This window comes from Typopeltis vanoorti, chromosome 19 (assembly GCF_054136105.1).
Source record: "Typopeltis vanoorti isolate ZY-2024b chromosome 19, IOZ_Tvanoo_1.0, whole genome shotgun sequence".
NCBI classification, from domain to species: domain Eukaryota; kingdom Metazoa; phylum Arthropoda; class Arachnida; order Uropygi; family Thelyphonidae; genus Typopeltis; species Typopeltis vanoorti.
In genome coordinates this window covers 4,669,218-4,696,881 of record NC_143567.1, presented here as the reverse complement: position 1 = coordinate 4,696,881, position 27,664 = coordinate 4,669,218, and the positions used below count along the sequence as shown (strand labels likewise).

Genomic DNA, 27,664 nt, shown 5'->3' with positions numbered 1-27,664 from the left:
ATTGTAGATAGGAAGTTAGTAATAATGTAAATTTTTCATGTAGTACTATCATATCCTGTTCACCCCTTGAGGGTATATGTCAGGAATTTGATGATGATGATGATGGAAAAAAAAAATAATGGATTGTTGAAAATACACAAATTTAAAAGTGCCTATAAGTATGTTCTTTTTGTAAGCATTTTCATATTTCTCTCTTTGAAGAAATTATTGGTTAGCTTCCATTACCATGATGTCCTGTTGGAACCATTCACTTTGTCCATCATTGACTCCAAGGTTTTCATAGTAGTCTAAATGAAAAAGAAGGAAGTGAATCTTTGCTGATTTCCTTGCCTCCATTTCATTGATACTTTTTTATACGCTTATCAAATAGTTCTCTGTAATTTTCAATACAATGTTACCTGAAAATCTTCCATTCCAATTTTATTTTAGTCTCATTCTTTTCATACTTTCCTAACTTGAGGTCCAACAAATATACCTTTCTTTAGTTTGGTTCTGAAAGGTATATATTTGGAACCATAAGAAAGGATACATATTGAAATGCATGAGTATATGTCCAGCATAAAGAATGTAATGAGACATAGTTTAGTATGCAATAGTAACAAAAGCTTTAACTCAACTGTTAATTATAAATTGTAAAGCAAAATTTGAATTAGAACTAGCTAGGATTGCTAATACTTGAGGTAAAAAAAAGCCATCAAAAACTTGAAATGTGGAAAGGTTGCCAGAGTAGATGATATTGTTATTAAGGGAGACCTTCAAGAAGCAAGGACTGTTCAAGAGAAGCCATACCAGTTCTTGAAATTCATTCACACTACTTGCACATCCAATGGCAGCCCATTCCAATCATGCACTCTGTGAGAGAAAACTCTATCCACCCCCCCTCCCTCCCTTCTTAACTGCTTTCATTCTCGACTTCCAAGAGTACTTTCACATCCTTTCCCCATCATCCATAAAATGAAAATTCCATTTACTGAAGTTCTGTATGACCCTTTCAGAGATGTGTAAGTCTCAATCATATCACCTCTCTTTCTCCTGTTTGCTAGTGTCTGCAGTCTATAAATTCTCAATCTGTTTTCATAATCAGTATTCCACAATCCTGATATCTCTTCACTATCAGAACAAACATGGAAACCAGGAGACCAGGCCTGTGTGCAATAGGCCAGTGAGGTCAAGCCTTGTAAAGAGACAAAATGTCTTCCTTATCTTTACATGTCAAGGTTTGTTTCAGTATTGCAATTATTCTCTGAGTTGTGTTAGCAAATCTTTGGTATATGGCGCTTGAGCTCAACTTGTCATCTACTAAAACTCCAAGATCCCTAGTCTGATTAGTTTCTTCTATATAATCCTGCCAACATAATAAAGCATAGGATATCTAATAACAACAAAGTGCGTAACTTAACATTTACTAATATTGAACTGACAGCCATTTTCGCATACAATTCCAGCCTATTCAGATCATCTTGCATCATCAGCAAATAGTTGTATGCTGCATATCATATCCTTCCCAATTTCATTAATGTACAGATTGAATAACAATGGACTAAGAACTGATCCTTGTGGTACACCACTGGTTGCCTTAAATCTTGCAACTCACATCCTCCACCTACCACTTTTTGATATCTGTCATTCAGGCATCTACTTATCAATGTCAATATTTTATAATCCAATTCCCATATTCTCCGCTTCATGCAACAGGCTTTCATGCTGTATTCTGTCAAAAGCTATCAAAATCCACAAGTATCATGGTGTGTCCATTTCCCTTGTCCAACTCAACTGTAACATTATTATAAAATGTGAGCTAGTTGCTCAAACATGACCTTCACTTAGTAAACCCATGCTGTTCATTGTAAAGTATAATTTCTCTGTCAACAAAGACTGAATATGCAATCGCTATTCACTCTTTACACCACCCTTGTGTAATGTTGCCCATACATTCTTTCCATTCCAGTGATATATCCTCCCTGTTCTGAGACTCAAATTATATAGTCTGGTCAAAGAAAAGTAACTTCAGCTGTGAACACTCTTTTAGCATCCATGCTGATATCCCATCAGTCCCTACTGCCAAATTCTTATTAAGTTTTTGCAACAACTGTAGTACCTCTTCTTCATACAGCAAAGAGGTATCAGCAAACTCAGTGTTGCATACACTGTGTTGATAGTTTTTAGCAAAATGACAATACAGTTATTCTTTCATGTTCATTCTTTCTTTTACTTCCAGCATAAAGATAGGATTCTTGTGGGCTGTCTCTAGCTTGCAGAGCCAGTTTCTTTTCATACTCAGACTTCGATTTCCATACAACATTTGTGATTCTTCTGTTCCTTATAATTTTCATAACTGACATCGTTCTTATGCACATGGTATTTCTTCCACATCATCTTTTTCTTACGAATCTCTTGCTTAATTATATTACACATCCATTTTACTCCTGTTCTGTTTATTCTTAATTTAAATATTTTTTAAACACTTTTCATGCACTGTAGATATCCTTCTCATCCAACAATTGATACCATGGCACAGAACACAGCATACTCAATTGGTCATAATTTCCCTTTTTAGTTTGTGTAACATTCTGAATGGAACATTCATAAACTTACTCACTTCCCAAGTGAGTATACATGATCACTATCATCAACTGGAGCAAAATAGTTATGTCTTTAACTAAAATCCCCTCTGACACTATAATCAGATCTAACACTCTTTGACCTAGAGTTCCTGCTGTCACATGCTGCTTGAGGAAGTTGTGTCGCAACAGCTCAGTAAATTCAGTCTTATTTGTCTCATGAGATTTCACAGCTACCCAATCAGTTCGGATAATTAAAGTCCTCTCTCATTATGATTGTTCATTTCTCACCCATCATCTTTATTTGGTAATGCATTTCTTCATCTTTGTCAACCAATCTGCTAGGTCTATAAGAATACCCCACTATATATTTGATCTTGTTAGACTCCACGTCACACCAGTTCTTTCAATTCTGTTTTCTTCTTTTTTTGCAAACTTTTTGCACCTACTGAATCAAGTAGTCTTGTAGAAGGTTATAACGATTGGAGAAATGTAAGTACAACTTTGCATAGACATGAGACTAGTTTAACTCACATGAAAAATTTCTTAAAATGGAAAGGAACTTGATAAAAATTTAAAAAACAAAACTACTATTGATTTCCAGACTCAAAGCATGTATGAAATGGAAAAGAAACATTGGATGAGTGTTTTAGAATGCTTGATTGAAATTATAAAATTCCTTGGTAGCCAAAATTTAGCTTTTCACGGATCATCTGCTAAATTATATGAAAGGAATAACGGCAATTTTTTAAAATTAGTCGAACTGTTTGCGAAGTTTGATCCCGTTATGGAAAATCATGTTGAAAGGGCCCTACAACGAAACAATAGAGTACACTATTTGAGTAAAGACAGTCAAAATGAAATATTGGAAACTTTAAGTAATGCAGTCAGGAATACAATTTTATTATCAATTCGAAAATCTAAATAAAATAAAAAAAAATCAGCTAACGCCTTTTTATTCCCGTATATACGGGAGTAGGCGAGGCCATTTAGCCCTATCTAACTTTTGGAGACTGAGTGGGCAGTTCAATCTCCACTGGTACCCAATCAGAGACAGATGGCCCAAGGCTATCACTAATTAAGCGGTACGCAATGAAGAGAGACGGCTCAAATGTGCCGCCATCTCGTGGTCTCTAACCCTAACACAATATATTTAATGTCTGAAATAATGTGGGTTCTACGGTCGATTTTCTTGAGTTTACAGGACGAAAAACCCGAGTTTCCGGGAGGAAAAACCTGCTTGCCCGTGCCAGAGATCGACTAACTCAGGAACCGGTCGAAAAAAGGCTTAGAAAAATTTCCTCTAGTCGCCGACTAGACTCGAAACCAAGACTTCCTTCGTGTGGCCTAGCGCGATGGTGTGCAAACGCCACATCCACTGAGCTACACAAGAAAATCTAAATATTATTCCATAATTTTAGACTGCAAACCTGATGCAAGTAAAACAGAACAAATGACCTTTTTTATTCGCTTTGTTTCCTGTGACAATGGAATTGTCAAGATCAGGGAAAACTTTTTAGGTTTTGCAGATATATCAGATTCCACAGGATGTGGTTTATGTGCAACAATAGTGGAACAACTGGAAAAATGCAATATTCCCATTGAAGACATGAGGTCAAGGGTATAACAATGGGGCAAATATGAAAGGGAAAAAATATAGGTTCCAAAATTTGCTTTTGAACAAAAATCCTCGAACTTTTTACATGCCATGTGCTGCTCATACTCTAAATTTAATCATTCACGATGCAGCCAAAGTGAATGCAGATACAATAATTTCTTTTCATTCTCTTACAAACGTTGGGCAATCCTTTTAAAGTTTGTAAAAAAATTTAACAAAGAAACAGCCATCAGAAACGCGATGGGAAAGTAAAATTAATGCAATCCGTCCTCTACGATATCAGTTAGAAGGAATTTATGATGTACGTTTTAAAATTTTAAATAATGAAAATTTTAATAAAGAAACTCAGCATGAAGCATAAACATTATGTGCTAAAATGAAGGACTACAAATTTATTTGTTCTCTTATAATTTGCCATGATTTGCTTAACAGAATAAAGCCTGTGAGTAAAATGCTTCAAGACAAAAATATGAACATTACACATGCTTTAGAATCTATCGAAAACTTAAAAATATTCTTACAAGAGTATCGATCAGACACAAATTTTAAAGAAGTTCTAAAAACGGCAAAAGAACTGATTGAAGAGGTGGATGGAGAACAAGAATTTAAAACTGGTACGGAAGTTCGATGACGAAAGAAGACACGACAATTTGACTACGAGCAACATGACGAAACACCAGAATCGCCAGAAGATAAATTTAGAGTGAATGTGTTTTATACACTTCTAGACGTTGCAATGTGTTCATTAATAGAACGTTTTGAACAATTAAAAACATATTATGATAATTTCAATTTCTTGTATAGATCACTGCAAATTAATAACGAAGATTTACGAAAAAATGGTGACGATTTTGAGATTCTCTTGAAGGGCAGCGACAATAAAGACATAAATGCAATAGAACTATATGACGAATTATGTGCTTTCTGGGATATTTTTCGAAAGGATAATTTAAATATTCAAAACCCTTTTGATATTCTTAATTTTATTCTGTCCAATAATTTATCTTTCCCTAACTTTTATTGCTTTAAGAATACTATTAACCTTACCTGTTAGTGTAGCGAGCGATGAACGTTCCTTTTCCAAGTTGAAATTGATTAAAACCTACTTAAGAACAACTATATCACAAAAAAGGCTTGTTAGTTTGGCGTTAATAGCTATTGAAAATGATGTATGTTCGGAATTAGACATTAAGACCATTATATCTGATTTGGTGAATATGAAATTCAAACACCTAAAATTTTAATTTAAAACATTCCAAGTATATTTATGTAATTTAATTTATTTTCTTTTATTCTGTAAAGATGTTATTTTTTGTATACTTATATTAAATGTTCTAATTATTTCTGAATTCTTTCCTTATTTTCTCATCTATCTTGAGTTTCTTTTATTTTCCTAAAATATAGTTCCATTTATAAAAATTATTAAAAAATGTTTACAACTTACTAAGAATTTAGTAAAATTCAAGAATTTTTTAAACTTTAGTTCAAATAAATTTTAACTTTAATTAAAATTCATTTTAATTTTGTTAGCGATTCGGGTCGGTGAGAAGGCTATAATCCCTGTATCATTATATTCAACGATTAAAGTGAAGTGTCTTTATCAAAATTTGCTTTAACTTTTGAGAATAACTTTTGAGAATTTTTTGAATATTCGGGTTTGTAATGATTATCCTGCCCAGTCAACACCCCCAGTTCGTTACATTTAGCAAACCAACGTGTGGCAATAATTTTCCAGACAATTATTGGTAGATAGTGCAGCCTTGGGACCATAATTAAGTTTTGATCTTATATGTGGAAGATAAAGAAATTTGTTTTCTGCTTTGCATTTTTGGACAAGGAACTCTGGGAGACGAGATGTTGCTGATGTTTTAGCGTCCCTGAGGGTGTCAGCAGTGCCAGAATGTGCTGTTGGGTTGACAGTATATTTACCTGTCATTTTCCACATTTTACCACATACTTCTTTTTTTCTCTTGTTATAGAAGAATGTGTACTGGATCCAAGATTCCTTCTGGCTCTGATGATGATGAATCTTGTTTTGGCAAGTTTGAAAATACCGGTTTGTTGTTGTGAAGTATGCTCCATTTCTTCTGAGCTTCCTGGATTGCTGTGTAATCATCATTCCATCATGGCTTAGGGAAATGTGGAAACAAACTAGATGTTTGATGTTTTAGGAATTGCAGATTATGTAATATACTCTGTCACATGCCAAAGATAGGAGACAAACCTGACTGTTGCAGAATAGAAATCTGCTAAGGTAGAGAAGGCGGTCAGTCAACGTCAACTTGCTCAATTTTCCATTATTATATCTATGATGTGGTACATGGTTGCCCATTTAACACTCCCCCCCCCCCTCCAAAAAAAAGTTTTCTTGTTGAGTTTCTTACCTGAGCAGTGGGAAGAGGAAAAGTGAGCAGAGTCAAGTCAGTGGCTGTGAATGTTAGGGTAGACACAAGGAAAAAGGTGTTGCCTCTTGTGTTCGAGAGAGAGAAACTAGCATTGAGTATATGTTCAACAACATCTACAAAATGTGTGTTCAAGGCTGGTCTTATGTTTGTAGGGGGGAAAAATTAAAGTACCAGAAGAAACGAATGCCTCAGTCTCAGACTAACAAGCCATCCTTTATATGATGCTGAATTTTGTGAATTTCATAAAGGAAGGCTTATGTATCTTTCCATCTTCTCCGTCTCATTCATTCTGTCATCTTTATTTTTCTATACCATTTATACAAAATTAGATAATCATCATCACCATGAAATTCCTGATATGTACACTCTGCAAGACTCATGTCATACTATCATAATATTGTGTATACGATATTATGATAGTATTGTAATATTTCTCTTTGTTTCTCTATTTATTTGTGATCTTCTCTCTAACTTAATTGTAAGCTTTTCTGACATTTTCTCTGTAATTTTGTTGTTGTTGTTATTATTATTATTCTCTCTCTATTATGTTATTTTTGTTATTATTCTCTACTCTATTTTTACTTTTATTAATTTTCTCTACTGCCTTATTAACTCTTTATCCTTTTCTACTTTAACTTCCTATTCTTTATTAACTTTTCTCTACGGATCTTGTATTTTTCTGATACTGGGAAAACTCTGGAAATTTATTTTGTTTCTATCAGCTGCGCCACTAATGCTCTCCTCATGGTAGTAGATATAATTATACTTCCTGTAAAGTTCTCTCTGAAATTATTCTAAAATCCTTTTTAACAGTCGTGGCTGACATTAAATTTCTTCACTCACAGGTTCGTGTTTATTTAGAAACAGTGCATTGCATAAAGATCAGGTGGCACGCTTTGTAAACAAAACAAATATATTTATTTACACTAAACTGCAATTATACAAAATCATACAATAGGAAAGGTTCTCTCTTAACTCCACTCTAACATCAGCAATTTAACATTTAGTAAATGCATGGAGTCATGCAACATATGATATCAACATTTAAAGAAAACTATCAGCCCATTTCAATTCAAGGAATATCATGCTCTATAATTTATAACTAGTAATTCTAACTATTGTGTCAGCAAATAAGTTCGTTCGGTTTTTCAGAGTGGAATGAAACACATTTTATTTAATATATATAATACATACTAGTCGGTTATATATTGACCCTCTTATCAGTGACCTCTCGCTATCTGTTCACCAACTTCATTATGCCTCGTTCATAAAACTCCTGAGTTTTACTGGCGAAAAACTGATCCAGATGTCTTTTGACAGCCTCCTCATTAGCGAAGGTTTTCCCGTTCAGAGAATTCTGCAACGATCGGAATAAGTGGTAATCAGAAGGTGCCAGGTCCGGTGAATACGGAGGATGTGGCAAAGCATCCCAGCCAAGACGTAAAAATTTACTCCAAGTTGTTAACGATGTGTGGGGTCTGGCATTGTCATGGTGAAAGACAACTCCTTTCCGATTTGCCAATTCAGGGAGTTTTGTGCTAATTGCATGGGCCATTCGGTTTAACTGTGAGCAATAGACAGTTGAATCAATCATTCTGCCTGATGGTAAAACCTCGTAGTGGACAACACCTTTATAATCCCACCACATAGAGAGCATGATCTTCTTTGGGTGCAATCCCGCTTTCGAGATTGTTTGCGGCAGTTCGCTCTTGTGCCCCCCATGATCCTAATATGTACCACGTTATCGTACACGACCCATTTTTTCATCTCCTGTAATCATCCACTTCAAAAATGGGTCATTTTCTTGGCGACTTCGCAGCGAATTACAGATAGATATGCGAGCAGTCATTTTGCCTCAATCAATTCATGCAGCACCCAAACAACCGGTGTATCACTGACATCTCCAGAATAGAATTTGGCATATGTGTTCTGTTAAGGCACCATCCCCATATACACTGCATATTTTTTTATGGGTCTCCACAGCTCATTTGGCTTTTTTGAAATAAAAAAGCAAAATATGCCGGTAATGTATGTTATTTCCTTCCATTTCTAAAAATATGTTACACACAACTGAAGTAGGCCGAACGAAAATTCACTGAAAGGTTATTTGAAATGTCACCTTTCAACTGTGCAATAGCTTTGAGCAGTAGCGCAACAATAGCTACAGGTGAAGTGCCGTAAACTTGTAATAACGCATAAACCGAAAGAACTTATTTGCCAACCCAATATATTTGGGAACAAACTATTCTTAGAGTAACTTTCCAGTCCTGAACTATGACCTATGTTAAGTACAATAAATGTCCCATGGATTCTCAGTTGATTTCACATATCATAAGCATACGCAACAAAATTTACTCACATATCTTCTTTAACTCTATTTTACACTCATTCCTAGTTCCTTCTTGGGTTCCTTTGGCTTCCCATCCATTACGGGTTTTTGACTTCCATGCAGAGATTTTGTTGTCACTGGCATCTCACATGGATGACGTGCTGGGCTTGGAGCACATTTTTCCCCAATGTCTATGAATCGGCCCAAGGGGTCCGACGATCCAAGGCACTTAGCAGACAGTCCTATTGGTAGTTTCACTGCTCCCATGGCTGTCCCTCGCAACTTCAACCGGACTGACAAACATGGCGAATCGACTCGCTCAGAAGTTTTCTCTTCTCTTCCTCCCTTCTTTTTTTCCTTTCATTCCTAGATGACCTTTATACAATTTTCTCAGGTCTCTGAACGAAGGGTTGAGGCCCCCCCGAACATTCCTGTGCAAACCATCTTGACCTTCATATTCTTTCAACTCTGCATCAAATTTGAATTTGACCTAAAGACTACAACTCCCAGAGTTATCCATTATGATTCTTCTGTACTTAATTGGTAGATGACCTGTTTTTAGTAAAGTTCTTTCAAAAATCTTCTGTTAGCAATGTTTATTTATAGACCGTAATATAATAAAGTTGAGGCTTTGGTATATGATATTTGAAATATTGGAAAAAGAAAAACAGAACTTGTTAAATGCAATATTTAATGTTTTTCAGCTGTGATTCCTGGTTCTAATCTTGCTTATATGTGCACACAAGTGAAGACATGTGTTGAAGAGGAACAGAACAAAACTCTCTGGGTGCCTAGTGGAACATTGTAATGATAACTGATAGTTAAAGATTTTTTCTTTGAAGACTGGAAAAATATAGATTGAATACAATCATTATGCAGCTAGACCATATTGATGCACACATTTTTTCTTATGTGGAAGGTGTTTATACATTAACTTTATTGACTTCCATAAGCATCTCTCTTCCAAACTATGTATATAATGGACAGAATCATAAAAAGCGTGCTCAAGTTCACACAGCAGATAAACACTTTCAAGGGATTGTTTGCTCTTGAGTAGTGCTCACATTTTATATACATTTCATATTCTGTGGATATAGTGGTAATAACTTATCTACGGGTGAACCATCAACTTCTAACCAGTAAGTGGATATGTGATAGTACTGTTATATTTAAAAGTTTTCATGTTGTGGCATGCACTTCAGAATAACTGTTCACATATTATGTTATTTTAAGTAGCTCATTTAGAATGTTTCCAGTCCTTTAAAGTTGCAACTTCTATATTTTTCCTTGTTTTAAGGGTGGTCTCATTATTGGGTTTTGTGTTTTGTAAAAAATTCACTATTTTAACATTAATGCAGATACTAAATAATTGTAATGATAGTTCTGCAATAGCACTGGGTTCTCTATTTTTAAGAATTGTTTATTTATTTATTAAAATATTTATTTAATTTGTTTTATCAATTTTTACATGGATGGCATTTGCCTTATAGGTATATTTGTGCACATGCATTATAAAATTGTAATATCTAGTAACTAACTATTACTTCCGAATTATTTTATTTCTTGTACAGTGATAAAAGAATTCAGAAGACTTAACATGTATCAATCACTATTATCATTCAAAATCATATCTTGCTCAGAAAAGTTTCAGTTTTAAAAAATTTGAATTTTGAACTTTTATTTCAAATATCATTGATTTCATTTTGCTGGAGGGCTCTGGCCGACTTTTATTTGTACATCATCATTATATTGTTATTTTAAGGGTAGCAACAGGTTGCTCTAGGTTACTTTTATGGCCATTTTCGTGTTAATTTTTGACAATTTATGAAACGTACAAGTTGGCCTTCTCAAATCAGAATGTATATTTTCCAAATATTTATTTTATAAGATTGATTAAATGTGGAAAAGGTAATGGCTGTTAATATTTATTTCATTGAAGAATTCTACTAATACTTCATGGATTTTTTTTTTTTTATGTAAATGCCAAAAGGTTGCATGCATTTAACAATGTCACTGGGCTTAGGTTAAATTATCCATTTCTCCTTCTCTTGAGATCAAACACTGTTTCAAACAACTTCAAGCCTCCAGAAAACAGCAGACATACACAGGTGATGAAAATTGTCTGCTACCATAATGTGACTAACATGGTATCACTTATTATGCAACATTGTAATAAGAAGCATGCTAATATGGTAATAACTCTAGAAGAAGATTGTTTTAAACTATATATGGTGTTAATTATTTTAATTCTCCGCTGTTTGTACTGGAGAAGAAGAGCAACAGTCCAGTGTTAGCCTTATGTCAGACTTTTCTAACATATCTTTTAATCCAACTGTACAGATAAATATTTCATAAGCAACTATCATTGCAACCTAGTTCAGAAGCTAGAAATCATCAAAGTTACATAAATATTAAAGAATTGCACCTCATCAGCTTGAACAAAGAATCACTACTAGATGATAAATGCAAAATGCATGGAACCTGAAATGTGATGGTTAGGTCAGACTGTGATATTCCATTTGGAACAGAAGAGGGTAGGAAAAGAAAGATGTAGGGTTCAAAGTAAATGGCTGGAATCGTTTTGAATTGATGTGGGGTGAATAATGGGGAGAAAGAAATGAAAGTGATTGTAAGAATAGGAAAACTTAATGAAAGTGAATCAAACTCCCTTATGTACTTCTTTGTGCTAAGAGAAAAGAATTTCTGTTCTATTTCCTTGTAAAACTTCTCCATCTCTCTCTCTTGCACAAACTTGAAATGATCACCAGTTTCCTTCTGCTCCAACTGGAAATGTGAGATCACAAGCCACAGGTGAGTGAGTGAGAGAGATCTTCCTTCTATATAATTTAAAATTAAAATGTATTTTAACAAACTACTCTGAAATATAATACCTTTACTATGACAATTAATTTGATCAGAATTATTACAAATGAATGTACATATGCCAATTTCTGAATTGTTTGTCTCTAATTGATATAATGAGCAACCATACATTTGGAGATAATGACCTGGATCTATTTTTGGAGCTAGTTGCAGTTGTGTTGATTAAGTCACTTAAATTAAATATTAATAGAATTAACAGCCAAGAGAATTTTTTTTTGTATTAATTTATATGTATTTTATACTTGAGGAAATATCCTGAAGTCACAATATAAGTGATAATTCCTCCCTCCCTCCTCCCCCCCCCCCCAAAAAAAAAAAAAGAGAGAGAGAGAGGTTTTTGTATTAATTTATATGTATAGTGACTTGAGGAAATATCCTGAAGTCACAATATAAGTGATAATTCCCCCCCCCCCAAAAAAAAAGGGAGAGAGAGAGAGAGAAGGAGGGGAAGAGGGAGAAAAAGATAGAATGCATTGATGTTTTGTTCTTGAAGAATTAAAGTTAATATGAATGAACGTGACAATAAATGCACATCTGCTAAAATGCAGAGAATCTCGGGGTTAAACCACCTAGCAGTTTTCTGCTCATCATATGAATGTATTATATTGTAAAATAGCAGACTCTAATATAGTTATTTTTTCTCTTTCAGTCTCATAGTTGGTTGCAAGTATAAAATAATGCAATGAATGCTTAAATGAATGATATTTATTAGCATCATATGAGTTTTAGCAGTTTGTTTACCTATACAAATTTCTTGCATTGTTATAATCCTATTTAAGTTTATTTGATATTAATTTTGAAAATAATATCAACAAGAAGGTAAAATTTTATATGTATTAATCCCATATCTGAGCAAGTGGTTAAGAAGACAGAAGGAAACTTGTTAAATTGTTAATAGGAATAAGAACAAACAACTTTCAGATTTAAAAAAAAAAAAAAAAAAGTCGCATCAAACTAGTCCTTAATATATATGTTTAATTTTGCAGATTGCAGCATGGAACTTGAAACATTCTAAAATTAATCATGATAATAGCAGCTTTAATGTAACTAGTTAGTTTAACATCATTGTCAATAATAATAATAATACTAGTTTTTTCAAGAGTGAAAGGGAATTTGTCCACTCAATCCACCAACTATACAATGAATCACAACTACCATCATCATCTACACCAATGCCATCTACTGACCACCACCACTAGTATTTTCACAAACAACCATGCCCATGGTGGGATTCGAACTCACAACCTTTTGGCTGGATAGCAGATATGCTAACCACTCAGCCAACCAGGTTGGTGGCATATAGAGTCACAATCTGCTATAAATAAATAATACAGTTAGTTTTCCTTACAGATTTCACTCAGTGAAAGTCATTTCTAAGTTACTATTGCTCAGCTAATTGAATGATGCTATGAGTTGCACATTTGTTTTAACATATTCACTTTGAACCAAGGTGAATTGTCTCACTATAATTGTGTATAGGCTGGAAACATGATTTGTTCCAATAACTAGTAGCTTCATTCAGGCAGAGATTAAAATTCTTTTCTGATAATTTTTTTGTAATTAATGTAGTGACATTCAACCATGCCCCAAGATTTGAACCGACAGCATGTTGGCTTAAAAATGGCAATACTATCAATCATCCAGTCCACCAGACCTAAATATATCAGAAACATTGTACTGAAATGCATGCAAAAAAGAAACCACCAGACATATTCTTTTTCATTCATTGCATTAAGAATTTAAACTTATTTCTTCTTACTACATAGCAGGAATGCTATCCACTCCATCCAGACCACATTACACATAATCCTCTAGTCTAGTGGTTTCCAACCTTTTTCCACTTGTGAACCCCTTTTAAACCCATTTCTATAAATTGTACCCCTTGTTTTTAAATACTGACACTTTTGTTAAGTGCTATCTTAATGTAAAATAGTGGAAATGAGGTAATGAGTTGGGAAAGGAAAATTACTACACTAAAAGTACAAACCACAGATTTAATTTTACAATATTCGTAACATCTATAAGTATAGCTTCATGTTAAATATTGATCATGATGATCAAGTATTTAACAGACTTTTGATTTATTATTATTAATAATATTTAGTTGTATTATCTGAAAAGTCGGTAAAAATTGGTATACAGATCACTAGCCGATTGAAATATTGTTGGTGAGATCATTGAACTTGCTTTGATGCACTTAGTCAGTGGAAGGTTCGTTATCGCAAAGATCATTTCTTAGTAACACGTGATGGTTCTGCATGAACATTGATGCATGAACTGTGTGTAATGATTGGTAGAAGAGTGGTTTTGGGGAGGGGTTCATAGCCACGCCCTCACATTATCATCATTCTCTAATGTGAACGAGTTTTGAAGTGTCTCCATTAGCGGTGATTCAAACTTAACATTTATTGTTCCATAACTAACGTTTTGCATTTTGTTTACTTTACTTGTTTTTCCGCCATTACTGATTATTTTTCATGTACCCCTGAATGGACCAGCATGTTCCCCTGGGGGTATGTGGGGGAAAAAAAATTAACAAGCCTCATCTTGGATTTCTTACAAATATGGGTGAAAGAGAGAAAGGGACAGCATGATCAAAAGTTTTCAGATTTGCCAGCTTAGTAGGTTAAGTGGATATCATATCCACTTTCCAACCAACAAGCTGTGATTTGAATCCTTGAATCCCACCATAGGCATGAATGTTTGCGAATATGATAAGATAGTAGATAAAGTTTACTGCCTCAGTATGAGACCATCATATCTCTACTGGATGCCTGAAATGGCTTGAAAAAGTTCCATCTTTAGATCTCTTCTAAAGTAGGGTTCTGGATTAACTTTTAGCCCACCCATCCATAGTAGTAATGCTAATGTACCATAGGTTCAAAAAAAAAAAACCCTTTTTACAGAAATTTAAAAGGTAACATTCTTCTGCTTCTTTGATTTGTTTGCATTATATATATGATGGGGTGGAGGATTAATGCTATCTCTATAAACTTATAAAATGTTTTTAAGGAAAGAAAAGAAGCATGCTAAGTAGTAGTCTTCATCAGTAATGCAGAGTACAACCTCAGTATTACTAATTTAAAAACATTAGTCTGTTATTAAAATTATCATTTGCTGCCTTTATTCTTCAATTAAAGGCCTTATAAGTATAGATTCACAAAATTCAATTTTACTATATGCTATATATATGTAGTGTAACTAGATATCATTTTCAATAATTTTCATTTTTCAGATAACAATTTTGTGTGTGAGAGAAAACCTTCATTCATTCAGAACTATACATTAGTGGCTACTGTCACCTTCAAAGTAGTCCCCTTGTGCATTTATACACTGGTTTAGACAGTGTTCCCATTTTTGAAAACAGGCCTGGAACTCTTTTTCTGGAATACTCTTGAGTTCATCTATCACATTATGTTGGATATCAGTGATATCAGAAAATCTTCATCCTTTTAGCACAGTTTAATTTTGCTTTCCACTGCATGCTCTGGCGTTTTGTTTCGGGATGGAAGCACTGGGTTTTGTCACCTGTAATTACTCTTGGAAACGCATCCTTATTTGCAGAAAGATCATTTGCAACTTGAAGCCGCTGCTGCTTCTGTTCGTCCGTCAAGATCTAAGGCATAAACTTTGCAGAAATCTTTCGCATACCCAATTCTTCAGTTAAAATTATCCTGACTTGACTATCTTGATTCATTTGCAATTCATCAGTCGCACACTTAATGCATCTATCAGACTGTACCAAATCTTGCACTCTGCTCACATTTGCATCCATCATTTTTGTTTTTGGCTCCCCACTTCTGGGGTCGTTATTCACATCTTCTCTCCCACTGAATCTCTTATGCCACTCAAAGATACTTGACTTTTTCTGAACATCTACACCATATGCCACTTTCAACAGCTCCAACATTTCAGTAGCATTTTTGCTGATGTTAACACGCTGCTCCAAATTTTGATCAAACATTTTTACACCAAGTTTACATGCAGATCTCTATTGTTTTTGCAACAGCCAACTAGCAAATGGCTATCAGCTTGAGGTTTATGCACACATTAGTTAAAATATGTACAAAGACAATTACTCACATGACTCCAACTAAATCACCACACGGGTGACACTACGCGACTGTCCTGGGAATTAAATTGTCACACCTCAGTATCAAATAATGTTGCTTTTGTAAATAAGTTTTAATTTTCTCTGAAGTAGGTTTCAAATCAGGTTACGAAAGCTTGTTTGGATATTCAAAATTATTAAACTCTTAATAGTAACACTTATACATAGCTCTAAAAATTTCATGCATCTGATAGTCTAGCAGAAGGAGAGGAGAGGATTAGGCAGGTTGTGAATTCACTACCAATTCAGGCATTATTTTTCTCTCATAAAAGAAAACTGTATCCTCCTATTTAAAGTTCTATTATTCATGACTGCTACCCTCAGATGTCATTGAATTTAGCAAAGTTTTAATGCTGGTGTGTGTGTGAGAGAAAGAAGATCGTATCACATATGCTCACACAGTAAAAAAAAAAATTATAATAATAATAATAAATGCTTGTTTAACTCATCTTATTAAGGAACTGCCTATGGAAATAAACATCCCTTGTCAATAAATAGTGAAATATTGGACTGAAGTGTAAACTTATGCTCATTAGTCTTATACAGAATGACAAATGCTGTACTGTTCGACGCTTTGCTGTAATTCGTTTCAGAGACCCTTTTATTTTTAACAAAACTAGAGTGATATTCAATAACATTTTAAAATTCTTTATCTAATTTCATTTAGATTATATGTTATGGTGAAGGATATAAAAGAGAGATCTTTTATAGAATAAAAGTTATAACTTAATGGAAATAATATAAATGCATGGCATATTTCTCAGTTAATTTGTTGATAATTAAAATTTGTATAAAATATTTACTTTCACATGTGACAAAGGAGTTTTGCTGAAGATGTTTACACCTTGATAGGAAGTACTCATCTTGTACTGTCATTCATATGAGGACAGGTATGCAGTGATTTATCTTGGATCTGATTTCATTGAATTCAAAAGAACAAATGAAAATGATCACTGTGCAAGCATGCCATAAATGACTGTGAAGTTTAGAAGATTACATTTGATCTTATAATCTGTAGCCATGAATTGTGTGCATTTTGTGTGTCTCCAGGTGGAAAGAAAATTACATAAGTGAGAGAGATTAGTTGCCTAAAAAAATGTTAGAATATAGTAAGTGATTAACGGGTGAAGTTAATCCTTTTGGTTGTATATTTGTGTATCCCTATATGATGCACTCTCATAAGAGTTTGAGGTTTTAGTTGTTGAGGGGAGGGGTAGCAGTGATGAAATCTTTATACATTACTGAGATGTTGGTGAAAGATAGAAACAAAATATAACTTGTATATATATGTAGCATGGAAACAATAGTATTGTCATCCAATTCTTGATATCTACCCTTGAGGAGTGTACAAGCTGCTATGACAGTACTACATGATTGAGTTTACATTATTATTAATCTTCTGTCAACAATTTTTTTTCCAAATGAGTATATTACTTGTCAGCAATCCAATATTGTGTACATATATAAAATATTTCAATCTTCTAGGGGTTGAATCTAGGCCCTCTGAATTATGCAATGTAAATGCTATAAAACTTTTATACTTTCATATTTGAGCATTTCTTGTTAAATATTTTCTCTTATTGTTCTGTCAGTGCTGGTTTCATTTAACATTTTTTCAAACTAATTACTCCCAGCATCTAGAATATCTTTCTCTTCAGTTTTCACTTCACCTTTATCATCTTTGAGTCCTTTTACAGTACTTTTTCCTCTATTTCCAAGTTTTCTCAATAGCCTCCAGAACATTTTTCCACCTTCCTGATTTCCTATATTCTTACTGAAGCCATCCCATGACTTGTTTAGTTACTTTTACACATAGATTTTTTTAAATTTTTCTCTATTCTTTAGGGCAGTGTTTCTCAAACTTCAGATATCTGTGTACCCCTTCTTAAATTTTCATTATTACCAAGTATCCCCTAATTAATTAAATTCATTAATTAAAAATTAATTAATTTAAAAAATAATTTATACAAATTAATACATTCATTAATTAATTTAAAAAATAATTAAAATTAAATATCTATTTTATTTGAATTTATATGTTCATGAAAACAAAAAATATGATTTATTTTTAAATTTTGGTTCTCTAGATATGTCAGATGATACACTCATCAATTTCATATGATCCAGATGCAATATCAACGTGTTCTTGTTGCTTACAGCTACTTGTATTTGCTATATTGCTCTCTTTTGGGGGTTTTATAAATCCAATGATCCATATGTAAGAATTTGAAAGCTAAAAAAAAATACTGTATTTACTCGAATATAACTCTAACTTTTTTTCCCAAAATGAAAGCTAAAAAATCGTGTTGCGAGATACGTGCGCTCGGACACTATAGTTTTCAGAAAAAAACTGAAAATGGTGCGTCTTACCAAGAAGCTCCTACTCGCTATCACTACTTTTGGCATCGAGAACAATTTCTTTGTGTGCATCATCAAAGTCATCTACCCAAATAGCATCATCTTCTTTCCCATTATTTCAAGCAAAAATTACCAGTAATTTACAAGACTTGAGATACATAGAGCAGTGAAGAACTGCATATGATTGGTGCGGTATTAACAAAAGATTGCGTGAACCAAAGACAAATTAGCATTTCAACAGCTGAGTTCAAATGCTAATTCCCTGCAACCGAATTCCTATAAAAATAATTTTTTACACACAAAAAGCTAGCATTACATATTGCATGTAACTCACCAGAAAATAAAGTGCTCAGCTTGAGATGATTTTTAATGCACTTTCCTGGCAGAAATTTAAGTCACGTAGTGAAAAACATATGAAAAGATAAAGGGTTACTACAATTTTAGACCACGTTATATGAGAGTTACCTGTATTTAGAAATTTATATACATTTAACCATACAAATACAACATTTATTTTACAAATGATATTCTATCTTTTTCAATTTAGCTACTTGAATACAAATTCTACCCTACAGTTCTTCTTTATGAACTGGTCAATAACATCATCATAAAAAGTTGGTTGTAACTTAATTTTCCCAAGCAACATGCACACTTGTAAAGGCTGGCTGAACTGGCTAGAGCTACTTTGACTACATATGGCCCATGTTTAAGCAACAGGATGAAATGATGTGGAGGGAGCAGAAATGGCTATGTGTGCGCATGAAATCACAGTGCTGAAGCATGGACCTGGATGCTCCCACAACCAAGCAAGCCAAGATAGCTTGACTTGCGTCGGCCTTTGATACACAACGCAAAGCTCAATTATTGCCACACAAGCTTAAAATGTCTTCTGTCTAAAAAAAATAAAAGCCTAAATGGAATGCTTATAAATGCATGCATTTATTAACAAATAAATATTACTTCTTTCTCAAGCTTGTGCAGCAAGCATGGAGAATTCACCACTGCACCATGTGCCTTCCTAACTATCAGGCACTGTTTTTTTTTTCAGTTTGGTTCTTGTTTTGGAATTCTACTTTAATTCTTTTTAAAATGCTCATACATATTGTTCATTTCATTGTGATATTCATTTTTTATTCTACTTAAAACTAAGTGATCACTTCCAAATTTCAAAATTATCTGTATATATACTCTATAAGGATACATCCTTAATCAGTATGAAAAATCACTATCAACAATAACAGTCATTGAGGCCTTTTGCATTTTGTATTTCTACATGAACTTGCCATTTTATGTTGGGTTCATATCCTGAGCAGAAATCCATTATTATTCGACTTGCCCTTTTCTCCATATTTTCTCAAAACGTTTCTGTATGCCTTGTGGGATTTATTTCCTACCTTACTGTTGTTACTGTTGGTTCTTACTTCTTGGCATTTATTACTCCTCTTACCTTTTGGTTCCCTATTTGTATTATCTTTATCTTACTCCTATGTCGACTGCGCTATTGTTATGTCTCTTATTTAGCCATTGTTATAGCTTATACTTTCTTTTCTTATTTTGCTGTACTACTGTTATTATCCTATATTCCTGTATATCAGAATTTCGTTTCCGACAACTTTATTTATGGTTGACTGCGCCAGCCGGTAACTAGTTCCTGATACTTACTTACTTAACTATCTTAGTAACATTAGTTAACATAGGGATCACGTGGTGTGCAGTTGTGGCTCCCCTCTCTACCTTGCATAAAATGTTCCCCCTCACTCACACAGGCCTTAACTTTTTTTATAAGTGGTAGGTCAGTCTCAAACAACAGAACTTTTAAACTTTGGTTTAAAATAATACATTTGTTATAGCACAAGAAAAGATACATTTCGATTAGACATTCTAAGTATACATGAAATAATAACTTCATTACTAAATTATCCACTTGTTCTGGCTTGAAACTCTAAATCCCCCCTTTCTAAGATTAAGTGATCCAAAATTTCATCTACTAAGCTTAAGTATTTCAACTAGATATCTCTGCATTACAATTATGCTCAAACTCAATCCATCTTTACAGAATTAATCAATAATCATTCTCTATGTACAACTATAAGTAAGTTTACACATGGCATATCAAATTCACACTAATTCAAACTCTAACATGGAGGACGAAGTTCAACTCTGTAAAGTTCCTATGCCCCACACTTGAAGTGTAAGTCAGGCTTACATTCAATACTACAACTATCAGCTTCTTCCAAGCAAACTGTTCAAAAGTCGTGTTTCTCTTTTGGTACAATTTTAGAATAGCACAAGTCTTCTAACACAGACAATTAGTCCAACACAGTCACTGAGGCACTAAGAGCAAACATATGCATGGAATTCTTCAATCCTTTGTCCCCCTTTTCTTCTTTACGTTTTACAATTATATAAGATAGATAAAAATGTTGTACTTTACCATATTGTTTTTATTAGTGATGGTTTCATGACTTCCCCACGCGCTCATTTTGGATATGGCAAGACTTCCGTATTCATCAGTCACTCGCTTCCCTGGCTGCTGCGACTTACTTATTTCTTCTTTGAAGGTTGTCCTTCACTGTCTTTACGTTGGTGTGGTTTTCCAATGGCTCCTTATTTGAAATCTGGCTTCATTCAACAGGTAGCTTTGTTCGTCTCGGTTATAAAGCGACAGGAGATAGTTGCTGGTCACTGGCGACAAGCTTCCTCAGCCATCCAGGCTCGAACGGGAACACAGGAACAGAAAAACAAGAGAGCCTTTGAACCGTGCGCTGCTCCTTATATCTTCCTCGCGAGCGCCCTCTCTCACTGTCTACGTCATGCACTTAGCTATAGGCAATTGGTTAGGTACCGATGAGGTCATATTCTTCTCTGGGCGTCTATCTTTACGGAACTGTTGTGACAGAGATTACCGGGTGACTTTGCAGTTTTTTCTGCTGTGTCATTGACTATCATGTGCTGTTGATTGGTTACTTTAACTCTGAATTGTTTAACATAATTTTCCCTGTATTGAGCATGATTCTAAAACACAGTTTTTAGCTTATTTTACAACAATATTTTTAATCGAGTTGACATACCTTTGGATCACAATATGTTCAGTACTTCCTCACCCCTGTTCTTGGAAGTATAAGCATGTCCTTTCCTTAAGTTTCTATTCTTTCATGTTGGGTTCGAAACAAATGGCCTACGGATAGTGGGCCAGTTATTTTCGACACAACACTGTGTTAGATCTCCCACAAGGACCACCTTTTCCATAGTCTCTGCCAGCTGTCTACTCCAATCACTCAAATAAAATGCCTCCACTTCTTCCGTATGAGAATCTTGTGAGATCATAGGCACAAATAAGGTTTCTTCTCCATTGCCCCGTTTTGAAGCTTGCCCACATAACTCTACTTGAAATTGTCTTCCCACCAAAAAGTTTGTCTTCATGTTGGTTGTTGAACCCTATCACTACTCCTTCCTTTCCTTGATCATTATTGTCTGAATGTAACAGCCTATACTTATTATTTAGAAGGATCATCTGTCTCAGTAATGCCAATTATGTCCACGTGGAACTTTTCCAGTTCTTCTGCAAGTTTACTTTTCTTTACATTGATACTTCTTATATTGATAGTCTTGGCTTCAGTACTTTGACATTGGGTTTGTTCTTCTAGATATTGGGTTAGAATTTTTATTAGCTGTTAGTAATTCAGCAGTGTTGCTGTCTTTATCATGCTAAATTCTTTTTTTATGTGAATCCAATTGACAAAAGTACTATCATGTAACATGTTGTAAGCCTGTTACATTATAGCACTGAGTGGACTAAGATACTTTGGAAATCCTGTTCTAGAGATTAAACCATGAAACCTTACAAGCCATTTCAGTACTGTAGTCAACTGTGTAGAGATGTAGCAAGTTTTTTGTTGGTTGGTTGGTTAGAAAGTACATGTAACCCTCGTATAATGCGGATGTTAGGTTCCACAAAAATGCATGTTATATAAATTGCGTTATGCAAGACTCAGATCACAGAAAAAGTAGGGTCAGGTTCCAAAATCGTTTTTTTTTTTTAAGATTATATAAACAACGACATATCCAACAAAAATATATTTTTATTTAATTCAGGTAATTCATGTAAGTTAAGAAATCATAACTATGAAACAAATATATAGTATAAAATTATAAAAAATTATAAATTGTACCTAAACTTCATTGCACATAATACATAAATGTTTTAGCAAAATAAAATGAAGTGTATATTTTAATCATCATTACTCTCTTCAAAACGAACATTTCGTAGGTGTTCTTTATTTACGAGTGGCCGGACATCATCATCACTTGAAATCTCTTGGACATCATTAGTATAATTTGTTTTAATTAATATGTTTAATTAATATATGTTCATGCATATATACATATTATTTGCTCTACATAAATTGTTTGATTACTGCATCCAGTGACTCCATTATAAACAGGAAAAAAGTTGAGGGATGTTAGGACAAACATATTAAGTTACTGGGTTTGATGTTGCAATAAAACTTTTGCTTGCATATATGCAGCATAGTGTTTGTGAGAGGATATTTTTGTCATCATGAAGGGTCATTTTCATTCCGGTTGTCTCTAATTACATTAATTGTTGCTAAATATTACATGGACTGTTATACATATTTTAAAAAAAACCTCATGTAAAGAAGGCAGGAATTGTGAAAAGGTCAATAATTCCAATTATGATCAGAAATTTGTGTGTGCGTGTATGTATATTACTATGTGAAAAGTGTATACTGATCATTAGTGAATAAAAAAAAAAAAAACTTCAAAAAAAAACAAAATATAAATAAAACATGGAAATAAATACATGTAACATTGTATAAGACAATTTGCTGCTCCAGTAACTCACTCATATATTTTTGCAATGTCTAGATCAATCTCTTAATCAACATTATTAGTCTGTCAGATTATCCCCTTCTTGTAGTTATTTACTGAGCTACAAATATATGGAGCTGCTTATTTAATTATTTTATTTTTTATATTGACCCCATACATGAAAGATCATAAGACCTATAATAATACAAGTTAATTATTTATATTTTGCTCTTTCCCTCTCATAATAAGTTTTTAATTATGGCCATCATAAATGCAAACACATATGTTTAGAGTGTAGCATCACATATTATTTACTCCACCCCAGCAATTTATAGGATATGCACATATGTCATGAATATAAATTATTAATAATTCACTTGCCAGTAATGAAAGTATTTCCATTCACACGTAGTCTTTCTCTCCCTTAATATTTGTTATTCTCATATGACTCATTAATGATGGTTCACATATTTACATCTTTTTTGCAATTCAAATATGCCAAATAAATATAGCATTTCCCTCTTAATTGTTTTCTGATATATATCCCAAAAGAAGCCCATTGATTCCTCTCCTCTATACAGATTTGGTCATAGTCAAAGAACATTGTGATATGTGACACATCTGCCAATATACAAAGAGGAAATTATGGTGAGGCTAGGTGTTTAAATCTCAACACACCAGAAGATCAAGATGGTTGCAGGAATTTTCCAGTTGCCTTGACATGAACATGTTAACCGTCTTTGCAATCATTCTAAGATCCCTTGCCTAGTTCACATTTTCCAGTCTAGTTACCCACTGTCATAACTAGGCAGGTGCAATGGGTGCACAGGACCTAGGACAAAGGGAGCATGAAATGGAGTATCAAAAATATAATCAGTATTATATTTTTGTTTTCAAATTTTAAATTTTACTGTTGTCGGGGCTGATTCTGTAATAACATTTTTTGTTAAAGTTAAAAATTAACTGATTTATTTCTGTTGTATTTGTTTTGTTTTTTCAAAAAAATGGGGCGGGGGACAAAAATAAAATTTTGCACAGGGTCCATGAAAAGCTAGTTACCTCCAGTAGAGGTTGCAGGCTTTGACCTGGTAATCCCAAAATTCAAAACTTTACACTTAGCTATGTTAAACTAACATCATTCATTTACCTACCCAGCTGCATATTATTGAAATCAACTAAATATCTACCTGCAATCCAGTGACAGTATTGTTTGCATAAAGGTTGAGCCATAATCGTTCGAAAGCCCTGTGGAGCTTCACTCATAACCTTCCTTCTCCCTTATGGACAAATCTGATATCTAAACCTATATATTACAATTTAAATATCAAGTTATGTTGGCAACTGCCTTTTCATCAACCATTCTTGTTACCTTATAAAGAGTAACCAGATTGCTAATACAAGACCCACTTAACAAATCCATGATGACCTAACTAAATAATGTTACCTTCATTTGTCAAGTTTTATACACACACACTAATTTCTCCAAAATTATCATGCTTAGGATGATTCTTAGGTTGTATACAGCTTCACTATTTTTGACAGTCTAATGCAGCAGCTAATTTTTAAAAGTAAACTGCATGCCAAACCATTGCAGACTACTCTCAGATATATTGTAGTAAACTGCTGCATAAGAATATTTGTATAAAGCAGAATTATAAATAGATACTCTGTTTCACTCAAAGGTAAGTAAAATTTTTATCAGAGGTTCTTTTTGAATATTAAAATTGTTAGCTAAGCAAAGTGGGTAGCCAAGAAGGAATTCACTTTAAAGCAAGTTTGAAATTCCTATTTTTTATGAATAAGAATTTTATATAAATTATACTATTATTAATATAATATAACTGAAACTGTCACTCCTTTTTTTTTTTTTAGAAAAATAAAATAATGACAGCCTGTATTTTTTCAGTGAAAAATTATATTTTATCAATCCCTGTTTTGGTACACATATAATAGAGTTGTCTTTCTGTATGAACAGATTCTATATACACACCAAGATCCAGAATTCAAGTAAATACCAGTGTGATAAAACTTCACCAAAACTTGGTATCTCTTAGCTCTCTGCTATTTTTAGTTAATCCACTTTTCATGATATTTGAGTGTGGGATTTTTTCGTAAAAATGCCCATGTAGTACAGTTTAAAAAAATTTTCTATATAGGTTGAAGTATAACGTGTGCTTCATAATATGTGAACAGTTTAATATAAAAAAAGTGCATCAGGTGAAGAACATATGTGCAAGTTGCTTTTCATAATCATTGTTTTTGTAATTTGTTTTAATTTAAATGTTAAAATCATGGCTTAAAGCTTGATATGTTCTTTAATATTAAATGATGTGTGTGTGTGTGAGAGAGAGAGAATAAAATTATTGGTTCTGAAGTTCCTGATAAAAGTACATCTAAAAGGTGTGGTATATCTGGATGTAGAGCTAATGTTGCTCATTTTATCAGCTTTTGTGGCTACTGTCAGAAATTGTATAGATTTCTTTTAAAACTTTATTGTGAAGTTTGGCAGTCTGTAGTTTTATTGTATATTTCTAGGTTTAATGGTGGTGATAGTGGTAATAAAATAAAAAAGAAATGCTGTAGTTTTGCTTGCAGCTGTTTATTTATGTACCACAGTTGTGTAGTTTGTAAAATATAAGAAAAGAGAATAGTATTAATGAACTTTTGATGAAATTTACTGTTAAATGTTTGTTGTATATTTAAACTGTATTTGAAGTATTGAAGAAAATGTATACTTCAAAGCAAAAAAAAAATTAGATTTATAATTTCATATCTTGAAGGCTAATACCGGTATTCTGGCTGTGGCTCATAAGATGTATCTCTCGCTCTTCATTTGACACAGTTGTGATGAAAATGCATTAGAGCCAGAAATATAGATGTGATATTTTTGATTAGCCACTTCTATTTGAATTGGCATACTGAAGGCCGAAATAAGAAGCGTATTGTTGTTGCGCATAAAAATTAACTCCAAGGGTTAAAAAAAAAAAAGAAAAAAAGAAAAAAAAATTATAAATAAAATAAAGACTTATTTCTGAAGTAGTCATCTTTGTATTTTATTTAACAAAATAACACTTAGTCCACTTAGCATTTTGGAGTGCACTAATAAATACAAATAAATGTGGATTAAATTAGTGAAATATGAATAAAAGCATAATTTTTTTGCATATGCAGCAAAAGTCATTCACTGATAACAGACCACCACTTTGCTTACTTAGAAACCTTCAGTGACTTGAAAGTTCCTTGGTCTTTGAAGCAGGATTTCTAGATTATCTGTTGGCACACCCATGATACCAATGTACTATAGGTTTACATTCATTCAGGGATGATTCACATAAAATATAAGTTTGAAAACTTAGCCAGCATGCATATGTTATTTGGTTATAGGGGAGGGAATCAGTTATAATTTCAGACATTTACAAATTTCCTCTGTGTGGATTTTTTTTTGGGGGGGGGGAGTTTCATAAATGAGAAACATTGATTGCAGAGACTAGTGGTTTCACATTGGACATTATGGATTGACGCATAGACATCAACATTTTGCATAGAATACCTCAGGCTTTCCAAATAATCTAACCCTTAGTCCATGCACAAGCTCTGGGTGCAACTTTCACAGAATTTGGAAAGTGAGTGAATTAGGCAGGCAGCCAGCCTGGCTAGTAAGTAGCCATCTGCCCTACAACCACTGTCATGGTTTTAACTCAGGTGGGAGTATGGGTTTGAATCCCAGTGCAGTCATTTATGTTTGTGAATGCTGTCAGTTAGTAGATGAATTTCATCAACCACTGTAAGAGCACCATCCTGCTTATTTGAAGACTAGAAATGACTTAAAAAATTTCCTTACTTGGTCTCTGGGAGCAAGATTTCCTTCTAATATTTCAAATATATGAATTTGGTCCAGTTGGCCGAGTAGTTCGTTAGCCCATCTTCTCCAGTGCTCAAACACCACGGGTAGTGGCATTTGTAATTGTAATACTAATTTTGTGTGGAAAGTGAGTTGCAACCGTACCACTTTTTGTGGTACTTCACCCCCGAAAAGCACAGGAGTGACCATACATTGTCCTTGGGCAATGTTACAAAAGTAAACTCCCATTGCCTTTGGAATAAGTATATTGATATAGTTGCATAATCTTGTGGATGTGTTTGTTTGCTTTAATAGCACAAGGCCACCTCCCCCCCCCAAAAAAAAAAAAAAACAAAAAACATTCAGCTGGTTCTTGAGTTAGTCTATCTCCCGCATGATCATTGTGCAGTTTCTGGGGTTGAACTTTTTTGTTCTTTCATTATTCTATGCAATAATTCCCCTGTACTATCTGATAAACCTCTCTTATGTACCAAGCTCTGTAGATCACATTCCTGTAATCTCTCCTTATACTCAACATATTAGTCCTGAGACAGTCTTTATTTAGCTCTGGAGACACTCTCCCTATGGCCAAGTGACTAAATATGTAAGAAATCCAAATGAGGCCTGATTAGTGCTTTATACAGTACAGTGGAAGAGTCACTTCTATATCCATATTTGATGGTTCTTTGCATTAAGACAGCAATTTTCTGATTAACCCTTACAAC

At 33.7% G+C, this 27,664-nt stretch overlaps 1 protein-coding gene and 1 pseudogene across 1 annotated transcript in view; one reads left to right on the top strand and one right to left on the bottom strand.

Moving 5' to 3' along the window:
* The window catches only part of Dlg5 (MAGUK family member discs large 5), a 440,912-nt gene extending 430,997 nt beyond the window's left edge, over positions 1-9,915 (top strand). The window contains exon 30 of the mRNA XM_090409542.1: positions 9,618-9,915. Within this exon, the coding sequence (XP_090265668.1) occupies positions 9,618-9,721 (104 nt within the window). The 3' untranslated portion in view covers positions 9,722-9,915. The remainder of the gene's footprint in view (positions 1-9,617) is intronic.
* A 5,497-nt stretch (positions 9,916-15,412) lies between these two features.
* LOC150095829 (protein GVQW3 pseudogene) lies at positions 15,413-15,760 on the bottom strand (annotated as a pseudogene).
* Positions 15,761-27,664: the final 11,904 nt, after the last annotated feature.